Source organism: Chionomys nivalis, chromosome 8, assembly GCF_950005125.1.
Source record: "Chionomys nivalis chromosome 8, mChiNiv1.1, whole genome shotgun sequence".
NCBI lineage: Eukaryota > Metazoa > Chordata > Mammalia > Rodentia > Cricetidae > Chionomys > Chionomys nivalis.
In genome coordinates, this window is record NC_080093.1 from 21,033,956 (window position 1) to 21,047,524 (window position 13,569).

Sequence of the window (13,569 nt, forward strand, 5' to 3'; positions counted from 1 at the left end):
GAAAGTAAATACACAGCTTCTTGAACATGTCCTCCTAGGCAGGGTATACACAAGATTTCTTGTTCACTACTGTCTTATAAACTTCCACCCAGGCCAGGCGATGGTGGCGCACGCCTTTAATCCCAGCACTCGGGAGGCAGAGACAGGCGGATCTCTGTGAGTTCGAGACCAGCCTGGTCTACAGAGCTAGTTCCAGGACAGGCTCCAAAGCCACAGAGAAACCCTGTCTCGAAAAACCAAAACAAAAAAAAAACCTTCCACCCAGAGCCTAGATTGTTTCCTTTGAGGCTGGTATGATCCCTTACTTTGGCTAAGTTTCTTACACAATGAGGTCTTTTCTTCACTCTGGTTGTATCTGCACTCTATTTCTATAAATTCTCTTGGTTTTTTTCATTTGATTCTTATCCTTGCTTTGAACAATGTTATCTTTCCCAAAATCTGGTTTTTTATCAAGACCTTACAATGCCTTTGAGCTTTGCTGAAATTGTTATATGACGGTCCTTATAAAAGAATGAAGTCAGTTCAGCCAATACCATTGAATCCCAGTATCAGTTAAGCCTTGTTATTATTTTAACTAAATTACTAGTTTCCTGGCAAAATAATGTGATGAGATCATATTATAATAAACTTTTATTTGGTAAGTCATCTTATGGACTCAAAACCAAACAATTTACTTCAGCAACAGAAAGTACAATTTCAATCAATCTCCCCCATCAAAATTCTGCTCCATAACTGAAGTCCAAATCCCATGAATTACATAACTAAAGGGGTTGGGGGAGACAATAAACTTCCACAGGAAGACTGTATAAACTTGTCAACAGTTAAGTACATATTAGACAATATTCAAAGACCATACTCAAAAGTTCAACCCAGTCCCAAAAACTCCTAAAAAATCTAAATTTAATAGAAAATTTGTACTTAATAAATCTCAAAAAATCAGCACTTCAAGTATGTAACAATACTAGTTACATTATATAAACGTATAAAATCCAAAGCCAGTAGGCAAGTTACCAGGATGGATGTAAAAGTTTTTAAAAACCATTTAGCGCTGCTTTAAAACAAACATTCTGCACTGGAATCTTCAGAATTTTCTAGTATCTTGAATATCCCTGTTTTCTCTTTAATCGGTCTTGAGGCCTTCATTTGATCTAAGAGAGAAATATTAGGATGCATACATTTTTAAAGACATAATAAAATTTTTTAAAAATCTTAAGAACTCTCTAATATGATGCTGAAACACAAGTCCTCTCTCCAAAATATAAAAAATCCATAGAAATGTGGGATATTCTTGCTTTTACCCATAGAGCTCCCTGTAACACTGTCTTTATTACAGCTCCAAACAGCACAGAGGAAACAATATGAAGCTTCATTTTGCTGGTCCAAATCTATATATACAAAGTTATATAAACAAAACTTATTTGGTTATTTTCTCAATTTTTTAAATTTTATTTTTACTTTACTTTCAGTGGTGTTTTGCCTGCATGTGTGTCTGTATAAGGGTGTCAAATCTTGTAGTTACAGATAGGTGTTAGCTGCCATGTGGGTGCTGGGAACTGAACTTGCTTCCTCTAAGTGCTATGCCATCTCTCCAGCTCCATCAGCAATGAAGCTGGAGATAATCATGCTTAGTTTGAAAGCTGACAAAGAGGGCTAGAGAAATGCTTAGCTCTTGCAGAGTTTTAGCACATACATGTCATTTCACAATCATCCATAACTCCAATTCCAAGATATGACACTCTTTTCTGACCTCTACAGGAACCAGGGATGTACCTGCCACAGACATACAAGCAGGCAAAACACTCATAAACATAAAATTAAAAAAAACACAACTTTTTTTTAAATCAGAGAAGGAAAATACCATGAAAAACTGCTTTCATCTTAGAACCAGAACAAATTTGTATCATGTTTCACAGAATTGTTTAGCATTAATAACAAAAATATTTCTCATAGTGAGCTCTATATGTGTGCTACACACACACAAACATCCCTCAATGTATATATATCTCTGTGTGTACAAACCTAAGAACAAAGTCAGGAGGATGCCAGGTGTCCTCTCTATCATTCTTCCCTTTATTCCTGAGACAAGGTCTATCACTGAACCTGGAACTAGTGGGAAGCCAACAAGCCTGAACAATTCTCCATCCTTGCCCCTGACCTCTCATAATGAAGGTTACAGGCGCATGTATGCTGTGGAAATGCTCCTGTATACTGTGAACTGTAAAGATTTGTCACTCATATTGTTTAATAAAATGCTGATTGGCCAGTAGCCAGGAGGGAAGTATAAGCAAGGCAAGCAGACTAGAAGAATTCTGGGAAGAGGAAAGGCTCAGACACAGTCACCAGCCAGATGAAGAGGAAGCAAAATGAGAATGCTGCACTGAGGGGAGGTACAAGCCACATGGCTAAACACAGTCAAGAACTATGGGTTAACTTAAGTTTTAAAAGCTAGTCAAGCCGGGCGGTGGTGGCGCACGCCTTTAATCCCAGCACTCGGGAGGCAGAGGCAGGCGGATCTCTGTGAGTTCGAGACCAGCCTGGTCTACAGAGCTAGTTCCAGGACAGGCTCCAAAACCACAGAGAAACCTTGTCTCGAAAAACCAAAAAAAAAAAAAAAAAAAAAAAAAGCTAGTCAATAATAAGCCTAAGCTAATAGGCCAAACAGTTTTTGTTTTTTTAAAAAATATTTTATTTATTATGTATACATAATAAATTCTGTCTGTGTGTATGCCTGCAGGCCAGAAGAGGGCACCAGACCTCATTACAGATGGTTGAGAGCCACCACATGGTTGCTAGGAATTGAACTCAGGACCTTTGAAAGAGCAGGCAGTGCTCTTAACCTCTGAGCCATCTCTCCAGCCCAGCCAAACAGTTTTTAATTAATATAGGTCTCTCTGTGTTTCACTGGGACTGAACAGCTGCAGAACCAAGGCAGAACAGAAACTTCTGTCTAAACATGTGCCATCAGGCCCAGATTTTCATAGGCTCTGAGTATTTCAACTCAGGTCCCCACTTTTTAACAGCAAGTATTCTTACCTTCTAAACAATCTCCCTAGCCTTTGTGAGCGCTGTGTTTTATTTCAGAACTCTTTCCTCTGTTGGGCAGTGGTATTCACCTGCAACCCCATCTTTTGAGGCTATTTCAATTTTTATTTCTTACTCTTCTAGTCTATTGTCTTGTAGTATTTAGAACTTCCTTCTACAATGTTAAAATGAAAGCTATTACTCTTGGTTAGTTCTGAGTTCAGTAGTAACTTCCTAGATAGGTGTTCAAGAACTGTTTCCTGGGGAGTTGGGGGAAGGGTGGGGGTGTGGTGGGAGGGCAGGCGGGAGTTTGCTAACACCTTCAATCAAATTCCTCACATTTTCTAAAATAAAAAAAGCAACCAACCTCAAACTAGGTAACAAACCCAAAACAAAGAAGCTAAAACTCTACTACTCTTAAATAAAACTTTAATCTTTGAAAAAAATTACTTAGATACAACTTCAAACTTGTGATATGCAGATTTTGTAAAACTGAACTTTATTACAGTTTACAACTGAGCATGATGGGCAAAGACTTGTAATCCCAGCACTTAGGCAGAGACAGACACAGAAGGACCACAGGAAGTTCAAGAGCAATATGGTCTACACAGCCAGAGCCTGCCTCAAACAGCAGGAAGCTGGGGGGTGGGAGGATTTATGGAGATAGTAAAGTGCTTTTTATTCGAGTTTAGATCCCAGAACCCACAAAAAGCTAGACATAGAAGCAGTAGCACCCATGTAATACCAGTACTCCTAGAGAGATAGGAAGTAAGAGACAGAAGAACCCCAGAAGGTTCATGGGCTAGCCAGCGGTGAAAATTCAGACCCTGATCCAAATAAGATAGGCGAGGGCTGACACCCAAAGTCTTTTGACCTCCAACTGGGTGCCATGGCAGGCAACACATATACCTACACATTCACAAGAATTATGTTTTAAAAAAAAAAGGAAAGAAAAGAAACAAAGAAAAACTATGGTGGTATATTATTTGTATTTTAGTAAATAAAGCTTGCCTGAAGATCAGAATGCAAAGTAGCCACACTAGTCAGGCATACAGACCACACAGTGGTGGCACACCCCCTTAATCCCAGCAGCCACACTAGTTAGTCACAGAGGCTGGGTGGTGGTGGTGGACGCCCTTAATCCCAGCACTAGAGAGGTATATAAAAATGGAGGTGACAGAGCTCACACTCAGTCACAGTCTCAGTATTCATGTAGGCAGAATCACACATTTCAATCTGTGGCTGAGATAAGAGCCACTTTGCTTTTCTGATCTTTCTCTGGGTTTTTATTATTCAAGCTACAAAAGCCTTTCAGGTTAGAGAGATGGCTCAGTGGTTAAGTATGTTCTTCCAGGACCCTGGCTCAATTCCCAACACTCACATGGTGGCTCACAACTGCCTGTAAATCCAGTTCCAGGGAATCCAAGACCCTTTTCTGCCCTTTGTGGATACCAAGCATGCAAGTAGTGCACAGAAACACACATAGGAAAAATATATATACAAGTAAAATAAAATATTTAAAGATCTTTATTGTGAGAGGGGACAGATCAGTTTAATATGTAGAAGTACTCATGGTTATAATTTCAAGACAGATGTTTGATTTTTAAGTCTCTAACAAAAGAGAAGCAGCAAGGAACAGGACTTACTAAATGTTAATGTGGGAAATCTGAACAGAGACACAGAGAGAAAATACGTAGAGTTGAAGGAGACTGCACATGTGTTGCTTTTATTGGTTAATGAATAAACTGCTTTGGACCTATAGGAGGGCAGAATAGAGGTAGGTGGGGGAAAACTAAACTGAATGCTGGGAGAAAGAAGGCGTCAAGAGATGTCACGTAGCTGCCACTGGGAGCAGGCAAGCCTGAACCTTGCCGGTAAGCCACAGCCACATGGCAATACACAGATTAATAGAAATGGGTTAAATTAAGATGCAAGAGCTAATAGAACAAGAAGCTAGAGCTAATAGGCCCAGCAGTGATTTAATTAATACAATTTCTGTGTGGTTACTTTGGGAGTCTGGGCAGCCAGGAACAAACAAGTGGCCTCCCTACAACAGAAGAGGTCATGTAGTTGCCCAAGGAGTAACATGCTGTACTGGTAAACCACAGCCTCATGGCAATACACAGATTAATAGAAAAGGGTTAATTTAAGATGTAAGAGCTAGCTAGGAATACGCCTGAGCCATTGGCCAAACAGTGTTGTAAATAATGTAGTTTCTGTGTGATTTTTTTGGGTCTGGGAATCTGGGAAATGAAAGCACAGTCTCTGTCTATAAAGTGTTGTGAACAATTATGGCTGAACGTACTACACAAAGGCTTCATTACACTATTTTCTGTATGTTTTAAAGTTTTCATTACGAAAAAGACCAATACTCACCTATGAGATCACTTCGATCTAATAACAATTCTAGGTCTTCATCACTAATGACCTTCTCTCTTGATCCTTTTACTTCCCTATAAAAACAAGATCCAAATATTATCAGACTATACTCAGAACTATGCATTACATTTTTCTAAATTAAGAAATGCTGGAGGAAGCCAGGTGGCGGTGGCACACACCTTTAATCCCAGCACTCGGGAGGCAGAGGCAGGCGGATCTCTGTGAGTTCGAAACCAGCCTGGTCTACAAAGGGAGTTCCAGGACAGGCTCCAAAGCTACAGAGAAACCCTGTCTCGAAAAACCAAAAAAAAAGAAAGAAAGAAAGAAAGAAAGAAAGAAAGAAAGAAAGAAAGAAAGAAAGAAAGAAAGAAAGAAATAGTGGAGGAGCTGGAGAAATGGGTCAGAGGTTAAGAGCACTGACTGATCTTCCAGAGGTCCTAAGTTCAATTCCCAACAACCACATGGTGGCTCACATCATACATGCAAGTAGAACACTTATCTACATGATATATAAATAAATCTTAAAAAGGATAGGGGTGGAACAAAAAATGTTGCAGATTAGACAGGTAACTCAGGGGTTAAGAGTACTGATTGGTCTTCCAGAGGACCTGTGTACCATTCACAGCACCCACCATGTAGCTAATAACTGTCAACATTTAACTCTAGTTCCAGGGGATCCAATGCCCTCTTCTTGCTTCTGTAGGCACCAGGTATGCACACACTGTAGATATACATGCAAGAAAAACATCTGTATAGATTAAATAAAAAGTTAAAAAATTTTGGGCCAATACAATGACTTAGTGGGTGAAGGTGCTTGCCACCAAACCTGATGACCTGAGCTTAATCCCCAAGACCCACATTGCAGAAGAAGAGAACCAAGTTGTGCTTTGACCTCCACACAGGCCCACTGGCAAAAGAATTCTCTTTCTCTCCTTCCCTATACACCTAGCTATATATATTATAAAATTTAGAGAAAACTTACCTTTCATAATCTCTAGATTTTAATAATTCCATTAATTCCTTAGGATCTAAGAAATTCTTAGATTGACTTAACCCAGACTGACCACCTTTGAAATGATCTGGAAAGGGAAATAAAATTAAAACAAACAAATCAACAAATTCATACTATAAATTTCTTTGAAAGCTACAATCTATTACAAACCAGGAACGAGGCTTACAATTTGAAAGAAAATTTAACATTTACTAATTATGTTTTGTGCCATTTCATTCATGGGCCGATAACTTTCAAAAGATTTTTTTTCAGACTGTCATAAAAGAAGAACAATGGAAAACCCCTTAGTTCTTGCTGGAAGTATAACTTTTTTTGGAAATTTAGAAAAGGTTTGATATTTACAAACAGATAAACACAGCCCCTCTATAAAAACAACATATAAACAATGATTCAAACAGCTTATTCATAATAAACACAACCTGGGAGTATTTCAAATGTCCATCAACAAGTAAATGAACTACTGAGTTTAATAAAATTGCTCTAATATATAACATATAGATGAACCTCAAAATATAACAAAAACAGAAAAACAGCACAGCTGAACAGTGAAAAACTATTTATTTTGTCACACTGTGACCAAAACCAAAACAATGTGTGTCAAAGAAGCACGGGCAATGACTGAAAAGGATACAATGAACTTTTTGGAGTTGTACGTTTGTCACAATCATTAAATTGCACACTTAACATTTATGTACTTTATCATATGTATATACTGCATTTCAATAAGTCTGCATTTTTATATTCCTTAATATTTTAAAATTAGTATCTTCAAATACTGCACAGACTTAAGAAATCATAATCATAGATAAAATTTATGTAAACTAAAACAAGGTTCAACATTTAATAATTATAATTTTATCAAATTTCTTAACACAGGTTAAAATTTTTTGAAAGACAAGGCTCATTTTACTCACTCTGAGATTTAACTACAACCTAAATTTTCTACCAAGTCAAATTAATTTTATCTTAAATCTAACCTGCTTTTCCATCAAAACCAGGTATGAGGGCCAACAAGTTTGATGATCTGAATTAAATGCCTGAAACTCATGTAAAGGTAGGACAGAAACAATTCTAAAATTATCCTCTGACTACTATACCTGTGAGTGCATACACCCATATACATACAACCATACATAAACACAAAATAATAAAGACTATGAAGTTAAAAAATAGCAATGAACCAATATGTGCAGGCAGAAAACTATTATAAAAAATTGAAATCCTAAGCTCAATTTTTCCTTAGGTAGCCACTGTGCTACTTAATAAAATTTTATGTTACATGAGTAAAAATAGAACTATCCTTGGGCAGACAGTGGTAGTACACACCTTTCATCCTTCCTAGCACTTGAGAGGCAGAGGCAGGTAGATCTAGTTTAAGCCTGGTACATATAAGTGAATTCCAGCACAGTCAGTCAGGGATACACAGAGAAACACGGTCTTGAAACACTCCAAAAAAAAAAGGTATCCCAAGAAATCTTGGGAAATAAGACATGAAGCTCCTCACTCATTTTCTTTCCCCTCCCAAAGAATCTATGCTACATTAAATGGAATTTGATATTACTCTTATGAAATACCATTGGCATCTAATATTCAGTATCTTGAAAGGTCTTAAGTTTTAAAGGTTTTGGTAAACAAATATTTTACTAGAAATATGCAAAGCATTATGTTAAGTTTTATATGACAGATTTGGGAACATTATACCAATAAACTCCCAAAAGTTCATTATTCTTGACCCTTTCCCTTAATAGTTATCTAATCCCTGAGTCTCTGTCTATGAACAGCAACTCAATGTATGCTGTCAGCAGCTCCAAATCCCCTATAGCATATTTAAATCCTGTGTCATCAAAAGCTGTATTAATTTTCTTTAGAAAGTAACAAAAATGGAAATTCTTAACACAAAAAAACATCACTTACATGTAATGTTACCTGTAATAGCACTTAGAGGGCTGGAGAGATGGCTCACATTTAGAGCACTGTCTACTTTTACAGGGGACCTGGTTTCAGTTCCCAGCACCTACATAGAGGCTCACAAACATCTGTACCTTCAGGTTCAGGTGAGTAAACACCCTTGTCTGGTATCCCTAAGCATTAAGCTTGCACATGGGGGACAGACATACATGCAGGCAATATACATATACACAAAAATAATAAAATTATTATAAACAATCATTTACTTTTATGGATGATAAGCTTCTCCAGTTTTCTCTTAGCAGCTGCTCTTTCCACAATTTTCTGATCAATAGTATTTGCAGTTACAAGGCGATATACAACAACCGGCTTTGTCTGACCAATCCTATGACATCTATCTTGGGCCTGGAGATCAGACTGGGGATTCTTAAAGTTGAAAAGAAAGGTACAGTTAGCAGAATCATGTTAAAATTAACTTAAACTTGTGGGGCAGTTGTAGCACACACCTTTAACCACAGCACTATGTGAGCAGAGGCAGGTGGATCTCTGAGTTCAAGGCCAGCCTGAGTGAGTTCCAGGACAGCCAGAGATACAGAGAATTTCTGTCTTAAAAAAACTTAAAAAATAAAAATGTAAACTTATGAATCTTGGTAAAACAGTCAAGTACATGATAAGAAACTTTGAAGTGATTTTTAGATGCACTTTAAATTCCAGAATGACTGCATCAGTTACCACTCATACAGAACAGGTGTACAAATTTCTATGTAAATGCTCCCACAGGTTACAGAGATGGCTCAATGGGGAAAACCTAACCACGTATAGTGGTATAGTATTTGTGTTTAAATAAATAAAGCTTGCCTGAAATCAGAAAGCAAAGCAGCCACACAAGTCAGCCTTTACAAGCCAGGGAGTGGTGGTGCATGCTTTTAATCCCAGGACTCCCGGGAGGCAGAGCCAGAAGGATCTCTGTGAATTCAAGGTCACCCTGGACTACGTAAGATTGAATCTGTCTAAAAGAGACGCAGAGCTCAGTATGTTGAACCCCAATATCTGTCTCTGGAACTTTATTATTCATGCTACAGGATTCACATGGTGAACTAACTCCTATATGTCGTCCTCTGATAGCTACTTGTCTTTCTCTCTCTTACTGACTTACACACACACACACACTGAATGTGTTTCAAAAAAAATTTTTTTTAAAGATTTATTTATTATTATGTATACAGTGTTCTGTCTGTCTGTATGCTTACTGGCAAGGAGAGGGCCCCAGATCTCATTACAGATGGCTGTGAGCCACCATGTGGTTACTGGGAATTGAACTCAGGACCCCTGGAAGAGCAGTCAGTGCTCTTAACCTCTGAGCCATCTCTCTAGCCCTCAAAATTATTTAATACTCTGAAAATATCTCATTTTTATAGGCAGAAAACTTGATTCCTACCTGCAAATAGGCATTTAAATACAATTGTAATATATGTAATAAAGGATAAAACTTCAGAACAGAAATATAGTCAGCATATAGCTTACCCAATCACTGTCATAAATGATAACTGTATCCGCCGCTGTCAAATTAATGCCTAAACCACCAGCTCGTGTACTCACTAAGAAAAGAAAAACATCTGGATCCATGTTGAAACTGTATATCTAAAAGCAAAAGGAACATAAACATAAGCCATTAAAATAAAAAAAAACTTTAAAACTGACTGGGGTGGAAAGCATTAATTTTAAATACCACTGTCTTTTTCAACAAAACTAGGAAACAATTATAATAGCTAATAAAACCTCTGCATGTATAAACTTTACTTTTCAAGCATTTATACTATGCATGATATTTTTATTTTGTTAAAGTTATTATGTCATACTCATTAACAAAAGAAGTAAAAACAGTGAAAAAGATGGCTCAGCCAGTAAAGTACCTGCAAGATGATTTGAGTTCAGATCCCTGGCACCTATGAAAATGTCACTAATGACAGAACTGGTGAAAGAAACTTAAATGGCAGAGACAGGCTGATTCCTGTAGCTCACCAGCCTAAGAGCCTAGCTAATTAATGAGCTCTATGCTCAGTTGTTGTCTTGGTGCATGCATATGTGCAAACCCACACAACCAACATATACATAAAACAACACAAACACACACAAATAATGGAAACAATATAAGAAATGAGATGGATAGAAAGGTTGCTTCACTAGAAGGAGCACACTTTCTGGGTTTATGGTAATTTTTATCTCATTAGTGGTATGGAAAAAATTTTGCTCATGTCACTCAAAAACAACATTACATACTTTGCTTCATGATAAGTAACTCTTATCCTAAACCATGTAAAAGCCAACAAAGAATATATAATTTAAACGCACAAGGACAGATAGATAGACATGCACAGTGGCTCACACTTATAATTACAGCAGTCGGAAGGCTAAGGCTAAGTGTTCCAATATGAGCTACACTCTAGTTCAAAGCTGGCCAGGACCAAACACTGCAATTATGTCACACAAAACATTGCCCAGCAAAAAGGCTCCAGGGTAAAAGGTTCTTGTCTCCAAACTTGACAACAAGAGTTCAATCCCTGTAACCCACATGACAGAAAACACAAAGAAATGCTTTAAAAATAGGGGTTGGAGATAGTGTAGTGAGTAAGAATGCTTATTTCTCTCCCAATGGCTGGGATTCAGGTCCCAAAGCTTATATAACCTCTTCTAGGATTCACAGGTACCAAATCTTAAAAAAAAAAAAAAAAACCTAGCCAGGCATTACCGGCTCATGCCTTTAATCTAAGCACTCAGGTGCCCAAGGCAGGTGACTCTGAGTTTGAGGCCAGTCTGGGCTACAGAGAGTTTCAGGATAGCCAGAGCTACACATAGAAACCCTGTTTCAAAAACAAACAAATGACAACAACAAAAATAAAATAAAGGAATGCTGAATAGATGCAATGGACTGATGTATCTCAGATGATGGGAAGGAGCAATGGTTAATGGCAGGTTCTAGATGGAATAATCGTAGTCAACTAAGTCCTTCTAACTGCCACACACTTAAAATTTTCATGCTAAAAGTTGAAAAATGGGATAAAAATCAGAAAGCAATGCCTTATTATTATCTACAGTAGTGCTTAAGTAGGACATTATTATATCTAAGACTGTGCCAGAAGATTACATGTATATGAGACTCAAAACTAAGATCTGTTAGTACTAAATGAAAATGCTTGTCTTTGATCCTATCACAGGGATTTTAGTCATATTAATTCAAAGATGATGACAGAAGTTACAAAGAGAACTTCATGTGTATGGACTTACATTTTTTTCTCTTTCTGAATAAGACATGGACCCATCAAGTCTGCTAAATGTGAAGTTCCTAAGATGACAATAATCCATCAAGATGTCCAACATGCTTGTCATTTGTGAAAAAACCAGCACCTGAAATTTAAATACATCTTAAAGTCTATACTGACTTACGAAAAACTAAATGGTTAAAATTCTTATCAGAAATACCCAACCTTGTGACCTCTTTTTTTAAGTTCTGGCAGCATTCGATCCAAAATTAAGAACTTCCCAGAATTTGTTACCAATTCTTCATCAATCTTAAAAGTAGACAAGAAAAAGGAAGAAAATTGTTACTATAATGACCAATCATTTGGCATTTTAATAGTTCACTTCTTTCTTGAGACATGGTCACCTTGACTAGCCTGACTCTCAGAAATTCACGTGCCTCTCTCTCAAGTGGTAGGTGAATTGGGATTAAAGGCATGTGCTGTAACACCCAGGGGCCTTAATAGTTCAATTTTAATGACAAGTGACTATTTGGTCTTTTTAAACTGAAAGTTACTTTCCAAGAGAAAAAAAAAAGACTCTAAAGGGGGAAAATAAACAGTAACTGACTAAATTATTAAAGTCTAATTGTGAACTTATCAATGAAATATAACACTTTGTATAGCCAGGTATGGTGGCACATGTCCATAATCCAAGCACTTAGGGGACAGAATCAGGAGGATCGAAATCCAAGGTTAGGCTCAGTTATATAGAAGAAGGCTTGAGGCCAGTCTCAGTTAAAAAATAAAAACTGGACAGAAATCCCAACAAGCTGGCCCTTCAATGTTACACACAAAACTGTCCTGACTTTGCAAAGGTGTGCTGTGGTATACACACAACACACATATACACACTAATAGCAATAAATAATTTTTAAAGGAAATACTTTATAGTTAGAAATCTCCCTTAGCAATTAAAAGAATATTTACTACTCTTCCAGTTCCCAGCACTTTCCAGGCTGTTCATAACCACCTATAATTCCAGTTTCAGAGGTTCCGATCTCTTCTGGCCTCCTCAGGCACATGTGTACAAAGCCACCCACAAACACACAGGCATACACATATAACTACAATATAAACATAAGCCAGGCAAAGTGGTACATGCCTTGAATTCCAGCACAGACAAGCAAATACAGACAACATAAATCTCTTGTGCATTTTAGGCCAGCCTACACTAGTACAGAGCGAGTTCCCTGACTACAAAGTTAAAACCCTATCTCAAAAAAGGCAAAAAAATCAGTAAATTAATGAAACAAAACAGCATAGTATTTAATCTATCAAAAAATGTTTTGCTTCAATATAAAAATACAGAAAATAAAAACTAAATTATTAAATGATATTTACCTTAAACTCTTGTGTGACTGGGTCTATAGGGTATTCAATCATATATGGATGATTGCAGCACTTACGAAGCAGCATCATTATATTCTGTAGCTTCAGATTAACTTCAGATTCTATAGGGATATTAACAGCCACAATACTCCTACCAAAATCACAGCATATAAGTATAACGAAGGTAAAAAATACAATTTAAATACCTAAATTTGTCTTTAAACACTTACCTTTCTCTGTTTACATCTGGCTGTATCTGACTTATTAGTTTTTCTAATTCACTAGGGAATTCATCTGTTTCCCTGTAATTTATTAATTTTCTACTTCGTCGTTTTGGTCTTCCAGTAGGACTTAGCTCAATTGTTTCTTTCTAAAGAGAATACATAAAAAGCCACCTGTTTAAAAACTGCTGAAGCTCTAAATATGAATAAAGTATGTTTTTATGTATACCTGATAATCATACACTGCAACTTTTACTACAGTATATGTTCTATGGAAATTTCAAATACTCTCATCTCAAATCCTCTTGGTTACTGACACCTCTTTAGAAAAGGAAAAACAGTTGAAGGGAGTTCGCCTAGTCAACAAGCCTTTAGAAAAGTGATTCTCAAAGATCCTATG

General features: G+C 37.1%; 1 protein-coding gene across 1 annotated transcript in view; it reads right to left on the bottom strand.

The window, feature by feature from the left end:
- Nucleotides 1-660: 660 nt before the first annotated feature.
- Hells (helicase, lymphoid specific) overlaps nucleotides 661-13,569 on the bottom strand; it is a 34,509-nt gene continuing 21,600 nt past the window's right edge. The window contains exons 14-22 of the mRNA XM_057778048.1: nucleotides 13,179-13,318; nucleotides 12,961-13,099; nucleotides 11,806-11,889; nucleotides 11,606-11,725; nucleotides 9,845-9,961; nucleotides 8,587-8,746; nucleotides 6,383-6,479; nucleotides 5,398-5,474; nucleotides 661-1,148 (exon numbers count right to left, since the gene is read on the bottom strand). Coding sequence (XP_057634031.1) covers nucleotides 1,054-1,148; nucleotides 5,398-5,474; nucleotides 6,383-6,479; nucleotides 8,587-8,746; nucleotides 9,845-9,961; nucleotides 11,606-11,725; nucleotides 11,806-11,889; nucleotides 12,961-13,099; nucleotides 13,179-13,318 — 1,029 coding nt within the window. The 3' untranslated portion in view covers nucleotides 661-1,053. The remainder of the gene's footprint in view (nucleotides 1,149-5,397; nucleotides 5,475-6,382; nucleotides 6,480-8,586; nucleotides 8,747-9,844; nucleotides 9,962-11,605; nucleotides 11,726-11,805; nucleotides 11,890-12,960; nucleotides 13,100-13,178; nucleotides 13,319-13,569) is intronic.